This window comes from Geotrypetes seraphini, chromosome 1, assembly GCF_902459505.1.
Source record: "Geotrypetes seraphini chromosome 1, aGeoSer1.1, whole genome shotgun sequence".
Lineage (NCBI taxonomy): Eukaryota > Metazoa > Chordata > Amphibia > Gymnophiona > Dermophiidae > Geotrypetes > Geotrypetes seraphini.
The window spans coordinates 469,001,063-469,017,409 of NC_047084.1; the positions used below are offsets into that span (position 1 = coordinate 469,001,063).

General features: G+C 39.4%; 1 protein-coding gene across 1 annotated transcript; it reads right to left on the minus strand.

Moving 5' to 3' along the window:
* Window positions 1–1,181: 1,181 nt before the first annotated feature.
* Window positions 1,182–2,132, minus strand: LOC117368570 (olfactory receptor 1-like). The gene has a single exon (XM_033962302.1). The coding sequence runs from the start codon at window positions 2,130–2,132 to the stop codon at window positions 1,182–1,184; it is 951 nt and encodes a 316-aa protein (XP_033818193.1).
* Between the last annotated feature and the right edge of the window lie 14,215 nt (window positions 2,133–16,347).

Consider the following 16,347-nt stretch of genomic DNA (forward strand, 5'->3'; position numbering starts at 1 on the left):
CTTTTGACATTTCTCGGGTTGTTAAGATTAAGGCGACTTATAAAAGAATTATAAAAGGGGGTTACAATGGAAGTAAAATTGTCAATTTTAGCGTTAACAATATGTGAAGTTAGGGCCGTTTCAGGAATTTCTTGGAAAGTATAGTTTTTATTTCTTTTCTGAATGTCTTGTAGTCTGGGATGGTCATCAGAAGGTTGCAGATCTGGTTGTCTAGCCTTGCGACTTGAGTGGCCAGGAGGCCGTCATGTAGTTTTGATTGTTTTACTTCTTTGATCGAAGGGGGTATGAATGGGGAATGCGTTTTTCTGTGATGTTTTAAAAAACCCCACTGAAAACAAAAAATTTTAATACCAAATCTCATTTTTGTAATATATTGCTAGAATTTGCATTTCCATATCACAGTTTAAATAGAAAAACAACATATGGAATTATATGAAACACAACTTTTATCAAGCGAATACAATAATATATACAGTATATTTATTTGTTTTAGACTAATACATTTATTGTGACATCTAGTATATAATCACACACAATTTTCTTTTTATGAAAGAACTGAAGGAAAATAATTATTGCAAATACTTGGCGGACCTCCCCACCACAAACTATTTAAATATCATTAAAAAGTGACATAAAGCCCCTCAACCTTTTTATGAAATATGATTCACAACGCTGATAAGAAAGAAACACTTCCACAATCACAATAACACACACTCTAGATGGGTTCATTGTTTGCTGTTATGTACCATTTAAACATAAGCCAAACTACTAGTAAATTTCATGATTTGGGGGAAGAATTTTTAAAAGGAATTCTCTGTGACTGCTTTAAATTTTGCTCTGGTACCTTTTCAGGTATATGGGAATAAGATGGGCCAAAATGCAAGTCCATAGACTTAATTTTCAAATCCTTATGCCTGTTCTCCACAACTTTAATTTTCATACTTTGCTCTTGTAACTCCTTTTAGGAAATTGAAATCTTATTGCTTGGATGTTATGATTTTTAAAATATTAATAATTTTTTTCTACTATAGAATAAATTTAATCAAACTTTAGAGTATAAAGCCTTTTTCTTAGAAGAATTTAAGATATCTGAGGTAGGAGAAGGTGATAGATAAAACTTAGTATTCATGGAACTATTATTGGGACTGAAATGGACAAGGAAAATGTTATCTTCTATATTATTAATGTTTCCCTTCTGGAATAAGATTCTTTTCTCTTAAGACTCTCCTTAGTACCCTCTTCACATCTCTGTTCCTCAGGCTATAGATCAATGGGTTGAGCATAGGAGACAGCACATTGTACACCACACCGGTGATCCTGTCCTTTGCCAAGGAATAGCTAGAAGAAGGCCGTAAATACATAAAAAAAATTGTTCCATAGAAAAGCGTAACTACAGTGAGGTGGGAGGAGCAGGTAGAGAAGGTCTTCCACCTTCGCTCAGTGGACTTGATCTTCAGGATGGTAGTGATGATGCGAATGTAGGAAATTAGGATAATCAAGAAGGGTAGCACTGCTAGCAATGAGGCCTCTGTGAAGATCACCAGCTCATTGATGGAAGTGTCTGTACAAGAGATTTGTAGCAGCGCTGCAAGGTCACAGAAGTAGTGCTGGATCTGATTGGACTTACAAAAGGAAAGCCGGTATGCCAACAATGTATGCAACAAGGCATGCAAAAAGCTGATGATCCAACAGAGAGCTGACATGCTTAGACATACTTTTTTATTCATTATTGTGATATAATGCAGTGGATTACAGACAGCAACATAGCGGTCATAAGCCATGATGGTCAGCAGCATACATTCTGAGCAGGCAAAGACAATGAAGAAATAAAGTTGAGCAATACACTCAGAGAAAGAGATTGTCTTAGAGTCAGAGATTAGGTCACTTAACATTTTGGGGACGGTGACAGAACTGAAACACATATCCACAAAAGATAAATTATAAAGGAATAAATACATAGGGGTATGGAGCTGTGAGTTACTAGTAATTATTGAGAGCATGGTTCCATTTCCCATCAGGTTCATCATGTACATTATCAAGAACACAACAAAAAGAAGACTTCTTAGTTCCACATGTTCTGTGAGGCCCAGGAGAATAAATTCAGGCACTGTTGTCTGGTTTCCCCATTCCATTTCAATCCTCTTAGTGTAGAAATCAATGAAAACATTACACTAACGGAAACATGTCATATGGATAGTGATGTGATATGAAGGGTCATTTTCTCAAGATCAATGATGAGGCGATTCCTCAAATAACTTCAGTTTCAGTCACTTTATCGAATAAAGACTTTTACATTGAACATTTGGTTTCCTCAAATATCCTTTCTGCCATCAGTGGACAGTCGTCTCTGCTGTTTGCTTTTGCATTTTTCTGTAGAGATTTTTGTTCTTCTTGGTTTGGTTTTGTATTGGAGAGAACATGAACTTGTCTAGCAAAAAGGAAAAATTAAGCGTAATACATTTATCTCGTCACCTTTTAATAACCCCCCCTCAAAAAAAAAAACACACATTAAAACTAGGCATGCTATATCAGCACATTTCTACCTATATCTAGGAAGATAAATGAGGATACAGAAATACACTCAGGACCTGATTTTATAAGTGGCACCTAAATTTGGAGTCTCATAGTCGAGTTCTGGATGGAACTCAAAATTAATTGGCTTAATTGGTGGGGTAATTGACCATGCCATTAAAGTTAATTTAAAAAAAAAAGAATATTCAATTAAGAGCTCCACACAGAACTCGGAGCAGTCCCTAGTGACTCCTACATTGAGGCGCCTAGAGGCATCTAACAATGCCTGCTTGAAAAGTAGTCATAGTAGACTTTGGTGTCACTAGGTGTCTGTGTTAGGCGCCTGCAAATTAGGCCAAAGAAACACTGGCCTAACTGGCCAAAGAAATAACTGGCCTAATATTAGGATGCCTACCAGCCCATGTCCTAGTAAAGGGGTGGGCAGTCCACCCCGGGTGATGTCTTGTGGGCACCAGCATCTGTCTTCCCCTCTGACTCCCCCCCCCCCCACTACCACGCAAGTGTGCCCTTTCCCTTCCCTTGTACCTCTTTAATATTCACAGCGTGAATAGCAACTCCAACCTGTTGCTCACGCCAGTGTTGGCTCTTCCCCTGATATCACTTCCTGGACCTGCGCCTGGGAAATGATGTCAGAGGAAGAGCTGACACCGGTGCAAGCAACAGGTTTGATTTGCTGTTCGTGCCGGGAAAGTTAAAGAGGTATGGGGGAAGTGAAGGGGTGCGCGCGCAAGTGTTAGGAGAGGGTGAGGAAGGGGCGGATGTGGGTAGGAGGCAGAGAAGAGGGTGGGGAAAGGGCACCACCACCTTGGAAGCCTCTCACCCTAGCTATGCCACTGCTACCAGCAACTATGTCAGCTTAGGCAGATCATTGATTGAACCATATCCATATCTTCTTGGTTGGGCTGAGCACTTCTCAGCACCCCCTTGTATTGTACAATATACATTTTAGCTTCAGATGTGAGAAATCCTACAAAAGTTTCACTACTTATAGGATCCAATAATGCTAAATGATCCTGAAAAGAAAATACAAATTATTATTAGAATGCTGATCCATAAAGGGTATAATCCTATAAGGAGCCACCTAGTTTTATATTCAACTTATATAATTTATTTATTTATTTTGATTTTTATCCTGTCCAGTAGCTCAGAACGGCCTACAAGCAAACATTCACAATGGAGTATATTTGGACAATGCAAAGATTATACAGTAGTTTAAGTACAAGAATTATATAGCAATTTAAATACAGGTTAAGAATGGACTATACAATAATTTAACTAGAGGTTCAGAATGGAGAAGGGAGGGTAGAAGGAAGGGGGAGTTTAAGGGTTTATTGCAGTTGTAATTTTAGTTGAAGAGGAGGGTCTTTACCGCTTTCCGGAAGATCATCAATGAGTTCTGTAATCTGATTTGCGGAGGGAGTTGGTTCCAGAGTTGGGGGGATGAAGTGGTTGTAGGAGCGTTTGCGGGCGGTTTCTGACAGGAGTGACCTTCCTGGGGGATGCATAGGTGTTTCTCCATTTCCGAGTGGAGGGAGCGGGTGGGGGTGTACGGGGTCAGCTTGGATTCTATGTAGGCTGGCGTGTTAGCGTAAATTCTTTTATGTGCTATTACCAGGGCCTTGAATGCGCAGCGTTCTTTAATCAGAAGCTAGTGCTTTTTGCGGAGGGCTGGGGAGATGGGGTCGTGGCAGTTGAGGCTGTGTAGGAGGCGAATTGCTGCGTTTTGTAACCCGCTGGAGGCACTTGAGGTCTTTTTTGGCTACTCCATTAAATAGGGAGTTGCAGTAATTCATCCTGGAGAGGACATAGGCGTAGAGGAGTTGGGCCAGGTCAGGTGTGGAGATATATAGGTTTTGATCCTTCTCAGTTGGCGGAGGTAGTAGAAGGAGGTGGAGACTATTTAAGATATGTGGATGGACAGGGACAGATGGCCGTCTAATGTGGCTGTCTAATGTTACTCCTAACCTTCTATAAAGGCATAAATGTTTGGCATGAGCTTTTAAATTATTTTTTTTTGCACTTTATGCACATCAATTGTGCACACAGCCAATTTGTATGTACAACTTAATTGTTTAATGAGCCTAACTGGCATCAATAATTGGCAGTACTTTGAACAGTAAGGTGCATGGATAAAATCATGTAAAGTCAAGTCATCTAGTTGTCAATTTGAAACAGTTTGATTAGGCAAGTGTAATCAGATGACAGTGTTGTGTGGACCCACAACACTACCATCTGATTACACTTGCCTATTCAGGCTGTTTTACATTGAAAGACAGACGACTTGACTTTACTGTTAGGGTCCGAACAACACATTTACCTGTCCACAGCTGCTTTCTCATTTTGTACTAATAAATAGACTGCTCCAATATATTGTATTGTTTCCAAGTAGTCCTTGATCCAGGGCAATGGCTATTTGTTTTCAGGGCTGGCCTAACCATTAAACGATACTAGGCAGTCACCCAAGGCAGCAGCTTCTAGAAGCTACCAAAGAGCAGCTGCAGTCAGAGCAAAAGAATAAGTCCTGTAAACCACAGAAATTCAAAGAAACAACAGGCGGCACTTTGAACAGTAAGGTGCATGGATAACCAGGGCAGGATGAATTCTTCGGATGGTCCTAGGCCCAAGTATACTGGAACCCATGGACCTGACCTGCCATGGCTCTGCCCTCTCCCCAACTCTGCTCCCCCCCCCCCCCATGTCCCACCTGCAAGAATATACCTCCAGACCCAGCTCCAGAAGACCAAACAGCACCTTCTCCTACATTATTCGGTGCAGCTGAACTCACAGTCCTCAAAAGACCGTGGGCAGAGGTTCCTACACACTGCCGATGACTGACCTGGAAGCCTTCCCTTTGACACAAAATCCCAGTGTCAGAGGAAAGGCTTCCAGGTCAGCCATGGGTAACATGTCGGAACCTCTACCTATGGGCCTTATGAGGTCTGTGAGTTCAGCTGCACTGAATAATGAAGAAAGTAGTACTTGGATGACTGGAACCGGACCCAGAGGCATCATCGGAACAGGCAGCATTCCGAGGGCCCCTGAAATTTTTGGGCCCAAGTCATGTGCCTACTTGGCTGACCTTATAATCCTGTTCTGTGGGTAGCACAAGGCTATCTACCTGGATTATACTAAATTGAGATGTGTGTTGTGGTGATCATGATTATTGGAGGTAAGCAAGGAGCTAAAGGTTAACTGGGAGGGGGCACAAGGCTAAAAGTTTTCCTAGGGCTCATATCCTTGTTTGCTGACCAATAATTGCATCAGACAAGAAACAGAGGTTTGCTTTCTTGCCCCTCTTCCTAGGCATACATTAATGCAAACCTGGGCAGATGTGAGGCTGAATAAAAGGCTCCCTGAGGAGCATGTGAGACCATATTGTAGGCAAGAGGACTATAAAAGACTTGGGTTCCCTCATGTCTCGTGGGTTTCCCTCTATCAGTTATGCCTTGGAGTAAGGGCTGTCCATCTGGGTGAATACATGTAAGCAATAAACACATTTGGCAACTGTGAGTACATTATTATAAACTCATTTTTAATTTAAATTTAAAACATTTGTTTATTTGGGAGAGGGGAGGTCATGGGGAGGGAAGGAGGAAGGCCATCCATGGGGGAAAGGTAGGTGTTAGGAGGTGTCAGGAAAAGAGACATTGGGAGAGGTAAGATAGATAATGCCAGTACATTCAAAAGCATGTGTCAGGGAATGTTTTATTAGTTGTCTGTGGGACAGGCAATAGTAGGTATTGGATATCTTTCACCTTTTCATTGTAAGGTACTATTACCACTTTCTGAATGCCACTCTCCTTTTCCAGGATCAGCATACAGAATGGCTAGAGAAAAGTGATTTGGGGAGTAGGGTAGAGGATGAGGCGAGGGAACAATAAAGGGTATTAGGAAGATGAAAGGTCAGAAGCTTGCTCTTCATTCTGAGGGTCCCCAGCATGCCCCGTTTCATTCTAGGGGGCAGGAGGTTCCTCAGCTTCTTGCTGTATGTTGGGTTTCAAATGTAGATACAGCTGCTAGATGTGAAGTCCTAGTGGGCACAGCTCCAAATGGTCACCACTGGCTATCCATACTTTGGCCCCTATATAAGTAGCATCGGCTTACGAAGTAGGAATTGAGTATTACAGGAAAACAGGCATTCACTGCATTGTGTGCACTCACTGGAGAGATATCTCCAGGATGCTTGGACAGGGTTGATATTTGGAAAGTCCTTAGATATTGGGAGGAAGGAATAGGTGTTAGGTATGATCCTGGGGGGTTGGAATTGTATGGTGTAAGGCCTGCTTAGTAGACAGGGTAAGCTGTGTGGTTGGCTGCTAATTCAGTTTGGGGGATAGAATTCCCATGATTTTTGCATGTTAGAGGTGCTAATGTAAGGAGAGCAGTGGCTAGGCTAGGTGCAGCCAGAGGCATAGGAGCCAACATTTCAAAATGATAGGTGGAGCTAAACCCAATGGAAATTAGCCCTCCCTGGACACAGTCAAGAATTTTCTCATTAGGGGTATGTGAGCACCCACAAAGTTGGCTCCTATGGCCATGGGGAGGATGAAGCAAATCAAAAAGCATGCGAACCACAACATCAAAGACTGGAAAATTTAGAAACAGGGTAGGGGGAGGGGGGAACAAATTTAGATGTCATACTGAAAATGCCTCTGACTATCTGTAACTAAACCTTTATAAAAGAACCCCTTAGTGTTCAGTGTGTCACATACACGAAAGCTGTCTGTGAGGTGTTCACAAAAGAAGAAAAGTTGAGAAAAGTTGCCTTTTTTATCATATTTCAAAAATTGTTTGCAGTTCTTAAAAAAGAAATATTCATTACTAAAGGTACAGAGAAAGGGAATCAAAATTATAAAGGGGTTGGGACAACTTCCCTTTGAGAAAAAGCCTTGTTGGCTAGAGCTCATCAGCTTGGAGAAGAGATGACTAAGGTGAGATGATAAAGGTTTATAAAATCTTGAGTGGAGTGAAAAGGGAAGGTGAAGAAGCTCCACTGCTTATTCCTGAGATAAGCAGCTTAAAATCAGGTTTACTCTTTTGAGATCTTGTCAGGTACTTATAACCTGGACTGACCAGTGTTGGAAATGGGATACCGGGCTTGATGGACTTTTGGTCTGCCTCAACATGGTGATGTATTTGTCAGACTGAGATACATATTTGTACACACTACACATGGGAAAATATGTGTTTTGGGCTAATGGAATGGGTTGTTTCTTACTGAGCGGGACAGGATGTTTTCTAAGCTATTCTCATAATTTCTGCCTACACTCCACCCTATACCCTTCTACATTGTCATAGCATATACTATTATGCCTATTGGCATTCTATAAGGATCCTTTTATATGCATATGCAGCCAAATACCCACAAAAGATGACTCTATAATATTACTCCCTCAGTGCCTAAATATTAAGAGTCACCACACAAGGAAAGGATCTGGATGTTATGGTGATGAAATATTCTACCTCGTATATGGCAGAGGCCAAAAAAAGCAAACAGAATGTTAGGAATTAGGAATGGGACAGGGAATAAAAACAACAAGAACAAAAAACTATCACAATGCCTCTTTAACACTCCCTAATGCAATAAGATACAGAGATGAGTAACCAAAATGATGAAAGAGGATAGAATGACTCTCATATGAAGGAAGGCTGAGTGGTTGAGACTCTTTAGCTGAGGAGAGATTTGATAGAGGTCCATAAATCCTGAGAAGAGTAAACTAGGTACATGCTAATCAAGTATTTACCATTTCTAAAGTAAAAAGACAAGAGGGCATTCATGAAATTGCTAAGTAGAACATATAAAACAAATCATTGAAAAATCAACTCATAGTTAAATTCTGGATTTCATTGCCAAAGGATATGGTAAAAGCAGTTAGTATAGCTGAGTTAAAAAAAAAAAAAAGAAAAAGACTCAGACAAATCCCTGGGAAAAAAAGTCCATAAACCCTTTTTTAAGGTACACCTGGGGAAAGCTACCTGGGGGTATGTTGCAAGGAATCTGGATCCTATCAGGTACTTATGACCTGGAATGGCTACTTTTGGAAACAGGATTCTGGGTTAGATGGACCTGTGGTCTGACCCAGAATGACAATTCTTATGATCTTATGGACATCAAGTATAACTTATTTCCTGATAAAAATTAGGATGAAATGTGTGAAGTCTAATGATTTTCTCCCCACCCCTTTCTTCAATATAGAAGTGATATGTATATAAGGTTTCCTAGAAAATGTGTGACCTATTCAGCCCACCCATCATATTCCAGGCAATGACAAAATAAATTAGATGTTCTATCTTTTGAAATCAAACAATATATATTGATTTCTAGTAATGTCTACTGGTTAGCACACACTGCTTCTCTTTTTTTCTGATTTTTTCCCACTTTGTTAGAACAAAAATACTCACCACTGTCCATGCTTATCTACCTCTCTTTTGCTGTCTGATCTTCTTTATTTTTCCTGTTTTTCTTTTATCAAACATTTCACTTTGTTTCCAAACCCCCATGATCTCTTCTTATGTTTTCACTTTCTCCTGTTCTATCATATCTGTTCCTTCCATTCCTCCATTCCTTTCCCTTGCCTTCAAAATACTTCTTTTAATCTCATCAGCTTCTCTCAAGCTTCAATTGCAAATATCCATGCCTAGCTCCTTATTCTGACTTTCCTATCTACAACTACTACTACTTATTTCTATAGCGCTACCAGACATACTCAGCGCTGTACAGTTACAAAGAAGAAAACAACCCCTGCTTGAAAGAGCTTACAATCTAAACAGCCAAGACAGACAAATGGGATGTCATGGATACAGTTAAGGGGAACGGTTAATCAGCTGGCTGGGTTGGAGGGCAATGGAGTAGGGTTAAGCATTGAAGGCTATATCAAAAAGGTGGGGTTTCAGCCTGCTTTTAAACAAAGTAAGGGAAGGTGCTTGATGGACAAACTCGGGGAATTTATTCCAGGCATAGGGGGCAGCTAGATGAAAGGAACAAAGTCTGGAATTGGCAGTGGAGGAGATGGGTAAAGCTATGAGTGGCTTATCTGAGGAACAGAGTTCTCTGGAAGGTATATAAGGAGAGAGAAGAGAGGAGAGATATTGAGGGGCAGCAGAATGAACACACTTGTAGGTCAGCAATAGGAGCTTGAACTCTATGTGATGGCAGATAGGAAGCCAGTGAAGTGACTTAAGGAGAGGGGTGACAGAGCGGAGTCATGCAGCAGAGTTTTACACAAATTGCAAGGGGAAGAGATGACACTGTGGGAGACTAGTTAGGAGTAGATTGTAGTAATCTAAGCATGAGGTTACAAGAGCGTGGACAAAGGTCCTGGGTAGTGTGCTCAGAGAGGAAGGGGTGAATTTTGGTGATATTGAAGAGATAGAAGTGACAGGTTTTAGCAGCTTGTGGATATGTGTAGAAAATGAGAGGTCGGAATCGAAGATGACTCCAAGGTTGCAAGCCAATGACAGTATTATTTACTGAGATGGAGAAAGGAGAATCTTTCCTGACCTCTCTTTTTCCTCAGTATCTCCCCTCTCCCACACTCATTTCTTTCTCCAACTGTTCATGTCTATCCATCCTTCCTTCTTACTGCCTTCTTGTCTTCCTACCTACCTATATCCAAGTCTCATTCTCCATAGTCTACATTGTAACATGTTTTCTGCATTTTTTTAGTTTTTTTCTTGATTACATAGTGGAATCATGGTTCTTGTTGCTGTCAGCTTCCCAGAGCCAGGAGGTTTTGTACTTCACATTTCACTGACAAAGAGGAGGTGAAAGGCTTCCCATTGTGTAGTACACAGATTACTCTGTGTAAGTTTATATTAAGGATAAGGCTTCTTTTACAAAGTCATAGACGTGATTCTCAGGTGGCAAATATACTGAAACCCATTCAACTCCTATGGGCTTTGGTGCATTTGCTGCTGGTGAATTGCTACCATGGCTTTTTAAAAGGGATCCTAAATTAGGGCTCCTTTTACAAAGCCATGGGTGAAGTTTCTACCGTAGGCTGGTGAGGTAAATGCTCTGATGCTCATAGGAATACTATGAGTGTTGGAGCATTTACCTCACCGGCCCATGATAAAAAAATCCTCTATTGCAGCTTTGTAAAAGCCGGTGTTAGTTATTTCTGTTCTGCTGCCTTTATGAACCATAAAATACACGAAAAGCTTGGTTGTCAAAATTCTGTCAAATTATATAGCTTTTGTTTCTATAGAAAAGGGAATTTAAGAAAATTCCAAAACATATTACACATTTATTTTTAAAAACTTCACTCAACTGGCACCTAAACCTTGCCCTTTAGCAAGTTTTAAGAATCCACCCACAATCCTCTCTAATACAGTGCACCTGAAACTTCAGTACCAGACCAGTATTTTTAGCTCAGTCTCTGCTTACCTCTCTCTTCACTGAAAAAATTTATCAGACGGGATCTGTATTAGGCATTTTATTTCTTTAATTCTGAGCTCCCCAAGTCTTCTCCTCTCTGAGATTCTTGGAAATGTTATCCAAAGCGCTATTTGAACATCTTTCTGAGAATTTTTTTTTACACTCTGAGTGCTGCTGATTGATCTATTGTGCTTATATATAGTCTCTTGTGAATAATGAAACTTAATTTATGGAGTCCCTGATGTTCTCATATAAAAGGGAATTCCTAAAGTTCTTTGCTGTATCAATGGGGTTTTATAATAAGGTGTTTACATGCTGCTGCTTGTAAGTCACTTTCTCCTGGATTCTATATCTGACACTAAAGTTTGTGCACTCAAAATTGAGTATTTGCCCAAAATGTGTGTACAAATCAATTGAATAATGAGTCCTTAACTATTGATAAGGAAGCATGGTGCTGGACGTGTCAAAGGCACAGTGAACATTTGCACATGTAGTTATAGACAAATATCTCAGTGGACCTAACTTGAGTGCCATCATTTACATCAAATTTAACTCTTATTTTACAAAGCTTGATAGTGCAGGCCACTGTGGTAACTGCCCCAAAGCCCATAGGGATTTTAAAGGCTTTGGGGCTTTTGTCGTGTGGCAGCTGCTGGTGTGGCTTTGTAAAAGGTGTAATTCTAGCACCTAAAGTTAGGTGTGGAAATTACATTACATTACATTACATTAGTGATTTCTATTCTGCCTGTGCCTTGCGGTTCTAGGCGGATTACAATTTAGAAGATATCTGGACATTTCCAGTAGAATTACATAACAAGGAAGTGAATAGATTACAATTTAGATTACAATTTAGAAGATATCTGGACATCTTCCAGTAGAATTGGCACAACAAGGAAGTGAATATATTGCAGTTTACCGTATAGAATAGAGATACATAAACAGGTTACAGAAGATGGTTACATAGAGAAGATTAGTTTGATGTTTTGATTGGCGTTACAATAGGGGTGGTATTTCCGAGGGTATAATCTTGAGGTAATGTTATGGAGGTTAGAATGGTTAGTGTGGTGGGGAAGTATTTTTTGAATAGGTGTGTTTTTATTTCTTTTCTGAACTCTTAATGTCTGTTGTTTTGTTTAGTATTTGGTAATGGAAGGGTCTATTTTAGCTGCCTGTGTTGCTAGAAGGAAATCAGTGCCAAATACAATTCTCTAAAGAGCATGCACATACATTTCTAAACCAATAATTCATAATGCAAAGACATTCTGATTCTAAGACCACTAATTAGAAATCTTGTAAAACCACATTGAATCACTGTAGAAACTTGCGGTATAGTAGAAAATAAATGGTATGTTTTTTTTTAATCACTGATTTTTTTCTGTGCTGAATTTGAGTGCCATTTATAGAATTCTCCCTCTGGGACTTATCTATAAGGTTGGGGAAAACAAATAAAAATGGTATTTTGAAAGACACTTGGGGTGAATTCAACAGATGCTAATCGATTTAGTATGTGGTAACCACATTAGTGATTGCTAATGATTAGCATTTGATAAACACTAAGGCCTAGATTCTGTAAAGGACGTCTAACTTAGGCGTAGTTTAGAGGTCCAGCTGAGTATAATGCATAGATGCATTATAGAGAATCATGCTCAGTGTCGCTGAGCATCGCTCAGCGAGTCTAGATGCATCTAAATAGTTAGACGTCCTTTATAGAAACACCTTTTAGGTGTCATGTAGATGTCTACAGAATGTTTATCGCATTATCATGTCTCATTGTTATGATGTCATTAGAATGGCGATTTTTATGCTGTTTTTCATTAAAACATTATGCAGTGAAATGCCAGCACCGCTATTATTTTATTAATTCATTTTTTAGCCTTTTTTATTTTATTTCTCTTCTGTGAGAGGGAGGAATGGAGGATTCAAACCACCAACGCCAGGGTGCTAAAGCTGTAGCTCTAACCATTGCACCACACACTCAGCTGTTAAATCACATGTGAATTGTAAAACTAGGGGCTCCTTTTATCAAGCTGTGCTAGCGGTTTAACGCGTGTTAAACCGCCGGCCGTGCTAGCCGCTACTGCTTCCTCTTGAGCAGGCGGTAGTTTTTGGCCAGCGCGGGGGTTAACGCATGATGAAAAGTCCCGCGTGTTAACCCCGCTAGCGCAGCTTAATAAAAGGAGCCCTAGGTTTTTTGGGCTCTATTTAGATACAACTTAGGTGTTCTTGAGGCATCCTCTTATAGCTGAACGGGGCTTTTATTTTTTGGGCTAAAGAGGACTCCAGGTTGATTTTAAGCTATGTTTAATAATGCATTATTTAAGTAAAGCACATGAAAGAAATATATATATTGCATATTAAACCTTCTATTTTATAATGTACTTAAACAAAGCACATATATATATATATAATAAACCTTCTATTTTTTTTTTGGAGGGGTAAAGAGGACAAAAATAAAAAATGAGAGAAAATGCAAAAAAACAAAAAAGGATTCAGGGGAAATATATAAAGTCAAAAAGAATCCCTTTATAGAAAAAACATTATCAAAAGCATCCAATACAGTCAGTGTAATGCCATATAAGCATCTTAGACAATTTAAAATTGTACTTTTATTATTGTACTTTTATTATCATAATGGAATATATCATATTGTTAATTACAATCTTATCCAATAACATACACATATAATGAATAGACTAAAAACACACAAATAAAATCCAGTACTAGGACAGCCAGGCATACAAATAACATATAAACTGTAAAGCACTTAGCTTGGGTAGGATATAGATTCCAACTTAATAGCGTTCATGGCGAAGTGCAATAATAAATACTGTTCCTAGGCCATCCAGCAAACGCCAGCAAATCCAACAAGTCCACACCAAGTTTCAAAGACCATTGAGATGTACGCATGAATGTAAAAGGTGAAAGTTGAAATAGAAATGTCACCATCTGTGAAGTGTAAACAGAAGTGCAGGTTCAATATTAGTGCAAAAGCTCCAAGCACAGAAAATCAACACAAGAGTCACCAGACTTATTGCTCTTCCTCTCCTCAACATAAGCCGTGTTTCGATACCAATCTTTATCAAAAGAGAGAACTGGGCTACAAATAAAAATAAAATAGCACACAACACCAACATGAGCATAACCAAAATGAAAAACTAGTGTAACAAAGAAATTTATAAACTTACATAATGACAAGCATACCGGGCAAAGAGACAAAGCAAGGTTTACCAGGAGTAACCCCTGACAGGAGCACGCCACGCAAACAGCATGGCGGCAGAGAAAGGGTATGGCAATAAATAGCCACAAGTGAACAAACTTTAATGCGGCTGTTAGCACCTACAAACGAACAAAACAGCCCAGTCAAAAAGAAACTATAAAGAAAATTGTTTATTAAGGTACCAGCCATTCAATCTCTCTGCCATGCAAATATCAGGCGTTGCTCCTGATAGGTAAGTAAGCGGGAGAAATCCCCCCCAGAAGTAGTCAGATCAAAGGATTACCTGTGCTTTACCTTTTTCTCCTTTATCGGCTCAGGTACAAAACATCATAGATAAACATTGGCATCATGAATTTATCAATAAACCCAGGTTTGCTTTTAAACAGGGTAAAACTCTGGGTGAAAGTCTGAAATATCATGATTCTGTATTTGATCCTATGCCTCATGTTGTTAGGCATACCTCTTGTGGTCAAAGTAGATACTGCCAATATTCAGTGAGTACGGACACGGTCTTCATTCCTAACGTCAACATTTTCTTTACTTTACAACAAAGAACTGATTGTAATTCTAGTCAGGTAGTACATGGTATTTTTTGTCCCTGCCAGAAACTCTATATTGGCCAGACTAAAAGAGCAATCAAGTCACATATTGCTGAACATCTCAGCTGTATAAGAACTCTCAAAAATGAGGCCCCGTTGGTAGAACATTGGGTCCAATTCAATCATACTTTATCTGATTCACGATTTTGTGTATTCAAACAAATGGTGACTACTTCTGGGGGGGGGGGGGATATCTCCCACTTACTTACCTATCAGGAGCAACGGAGTTCTAGGAAACGATGATTCCACAGGAGCTGTTTCAGGAGCCAGAACTGATGGACATAGGTTTGGCTTCTAAGCATTACTGAATAGAAGAGCTATTGCCGGAGATGTACCAGCAAATGACTCAGTGCTTCAGTTCCTGAAGAAGGGAGTTACCTTTGAAATGGAGTTCTGTTGAACTTTAAAACAGCACGTGGAAATGATGTGGCTAACAGTTCATATTTTCATTTCAGCAAGATGTTCGGATGCTTTAATATTGGCCCTGAAGCAGCGGTTAAAGAATAACACCCGCAAAACACTGGCCGCGTCGGCATTCTAGAACAAACACTGAACAAACATTGATTGAGATAAGTAATCAACTGTCAAATGTTTTTCATATCATTGGATCAGTGCATCTCTAGTAGTTTGAAATGCTGAATAATATTTTAAGATATAGTTTAAGTTATAAAAAATAAGAAAAAAATAAAAAAATTAAGACGTTAAGAATAAATATAGATTTCAGGTTTTTTGGCCAATGACTGGAGCATGGAGCAGTGATAACTACGCTGACCTTTCAGTCGATGATAAGACTGTGTGTAGGCTCCAATTCTGAGGCCTTTTCCTGAATAGAGAATTAAGAGTAGGTGTCATATGTAATATGACTCTATAGATGTACCTCCAAAATTGAGTGGAATATTATATATGATGATATATTGATGCACAATCTTGACATCATTGTGCCATCATCAATATGCACCTAGATGGCAGAATGTCACTAAAAAAACATAGGAATATGTGGTGGGGTATCTGCTCATACATGGGATTTGAACCCATGACTGTTGGAAAATAGAAGCAGTACCTTTAACCAGTGAGCCACAGGCACTTTCTTTTAGGCAGAAGTTCTTTGCAAGATGATATGATACATTAGGAGATCCTAGCCATCTCAGAGTAAAAATAAGTTTCCCTCTGGACCCTGGAAAAGGCAGAGTGCATATGTAAATAGCAAAGGCCACAATCCATACTCTGTTATGAGAGCAAAAAGAATCTGTGAATGTATTTGGGGAAGTTGTGTGGATTTGAATCTATGACCTTTAGACCATGGAAGTAGTGCCTTTAACTACAGAGCTACAAGTGTTTCCTTTTAGGTAGGGGTTCCTATCATTCTTTAGTGGCATTCTGCCATCGAGGTACATTTTGATGACATCACAATTATGTCAAGATTGTGCATCAGGCACATCCATTTGCTCTGAAGGATAGCTATTGAGTGAGTAGTGTATTTTCTTTTCTTTTCTTAACCTTTTGGAAATGAGGTTTAGTATGCAGCATATATTTTTTTTCATGTGCTTTGCTTCAGTAATGCATTATTAAACATCTTTTTCTATTATTATCAAATATTTATTTATTTATTCAATTTTTTATAC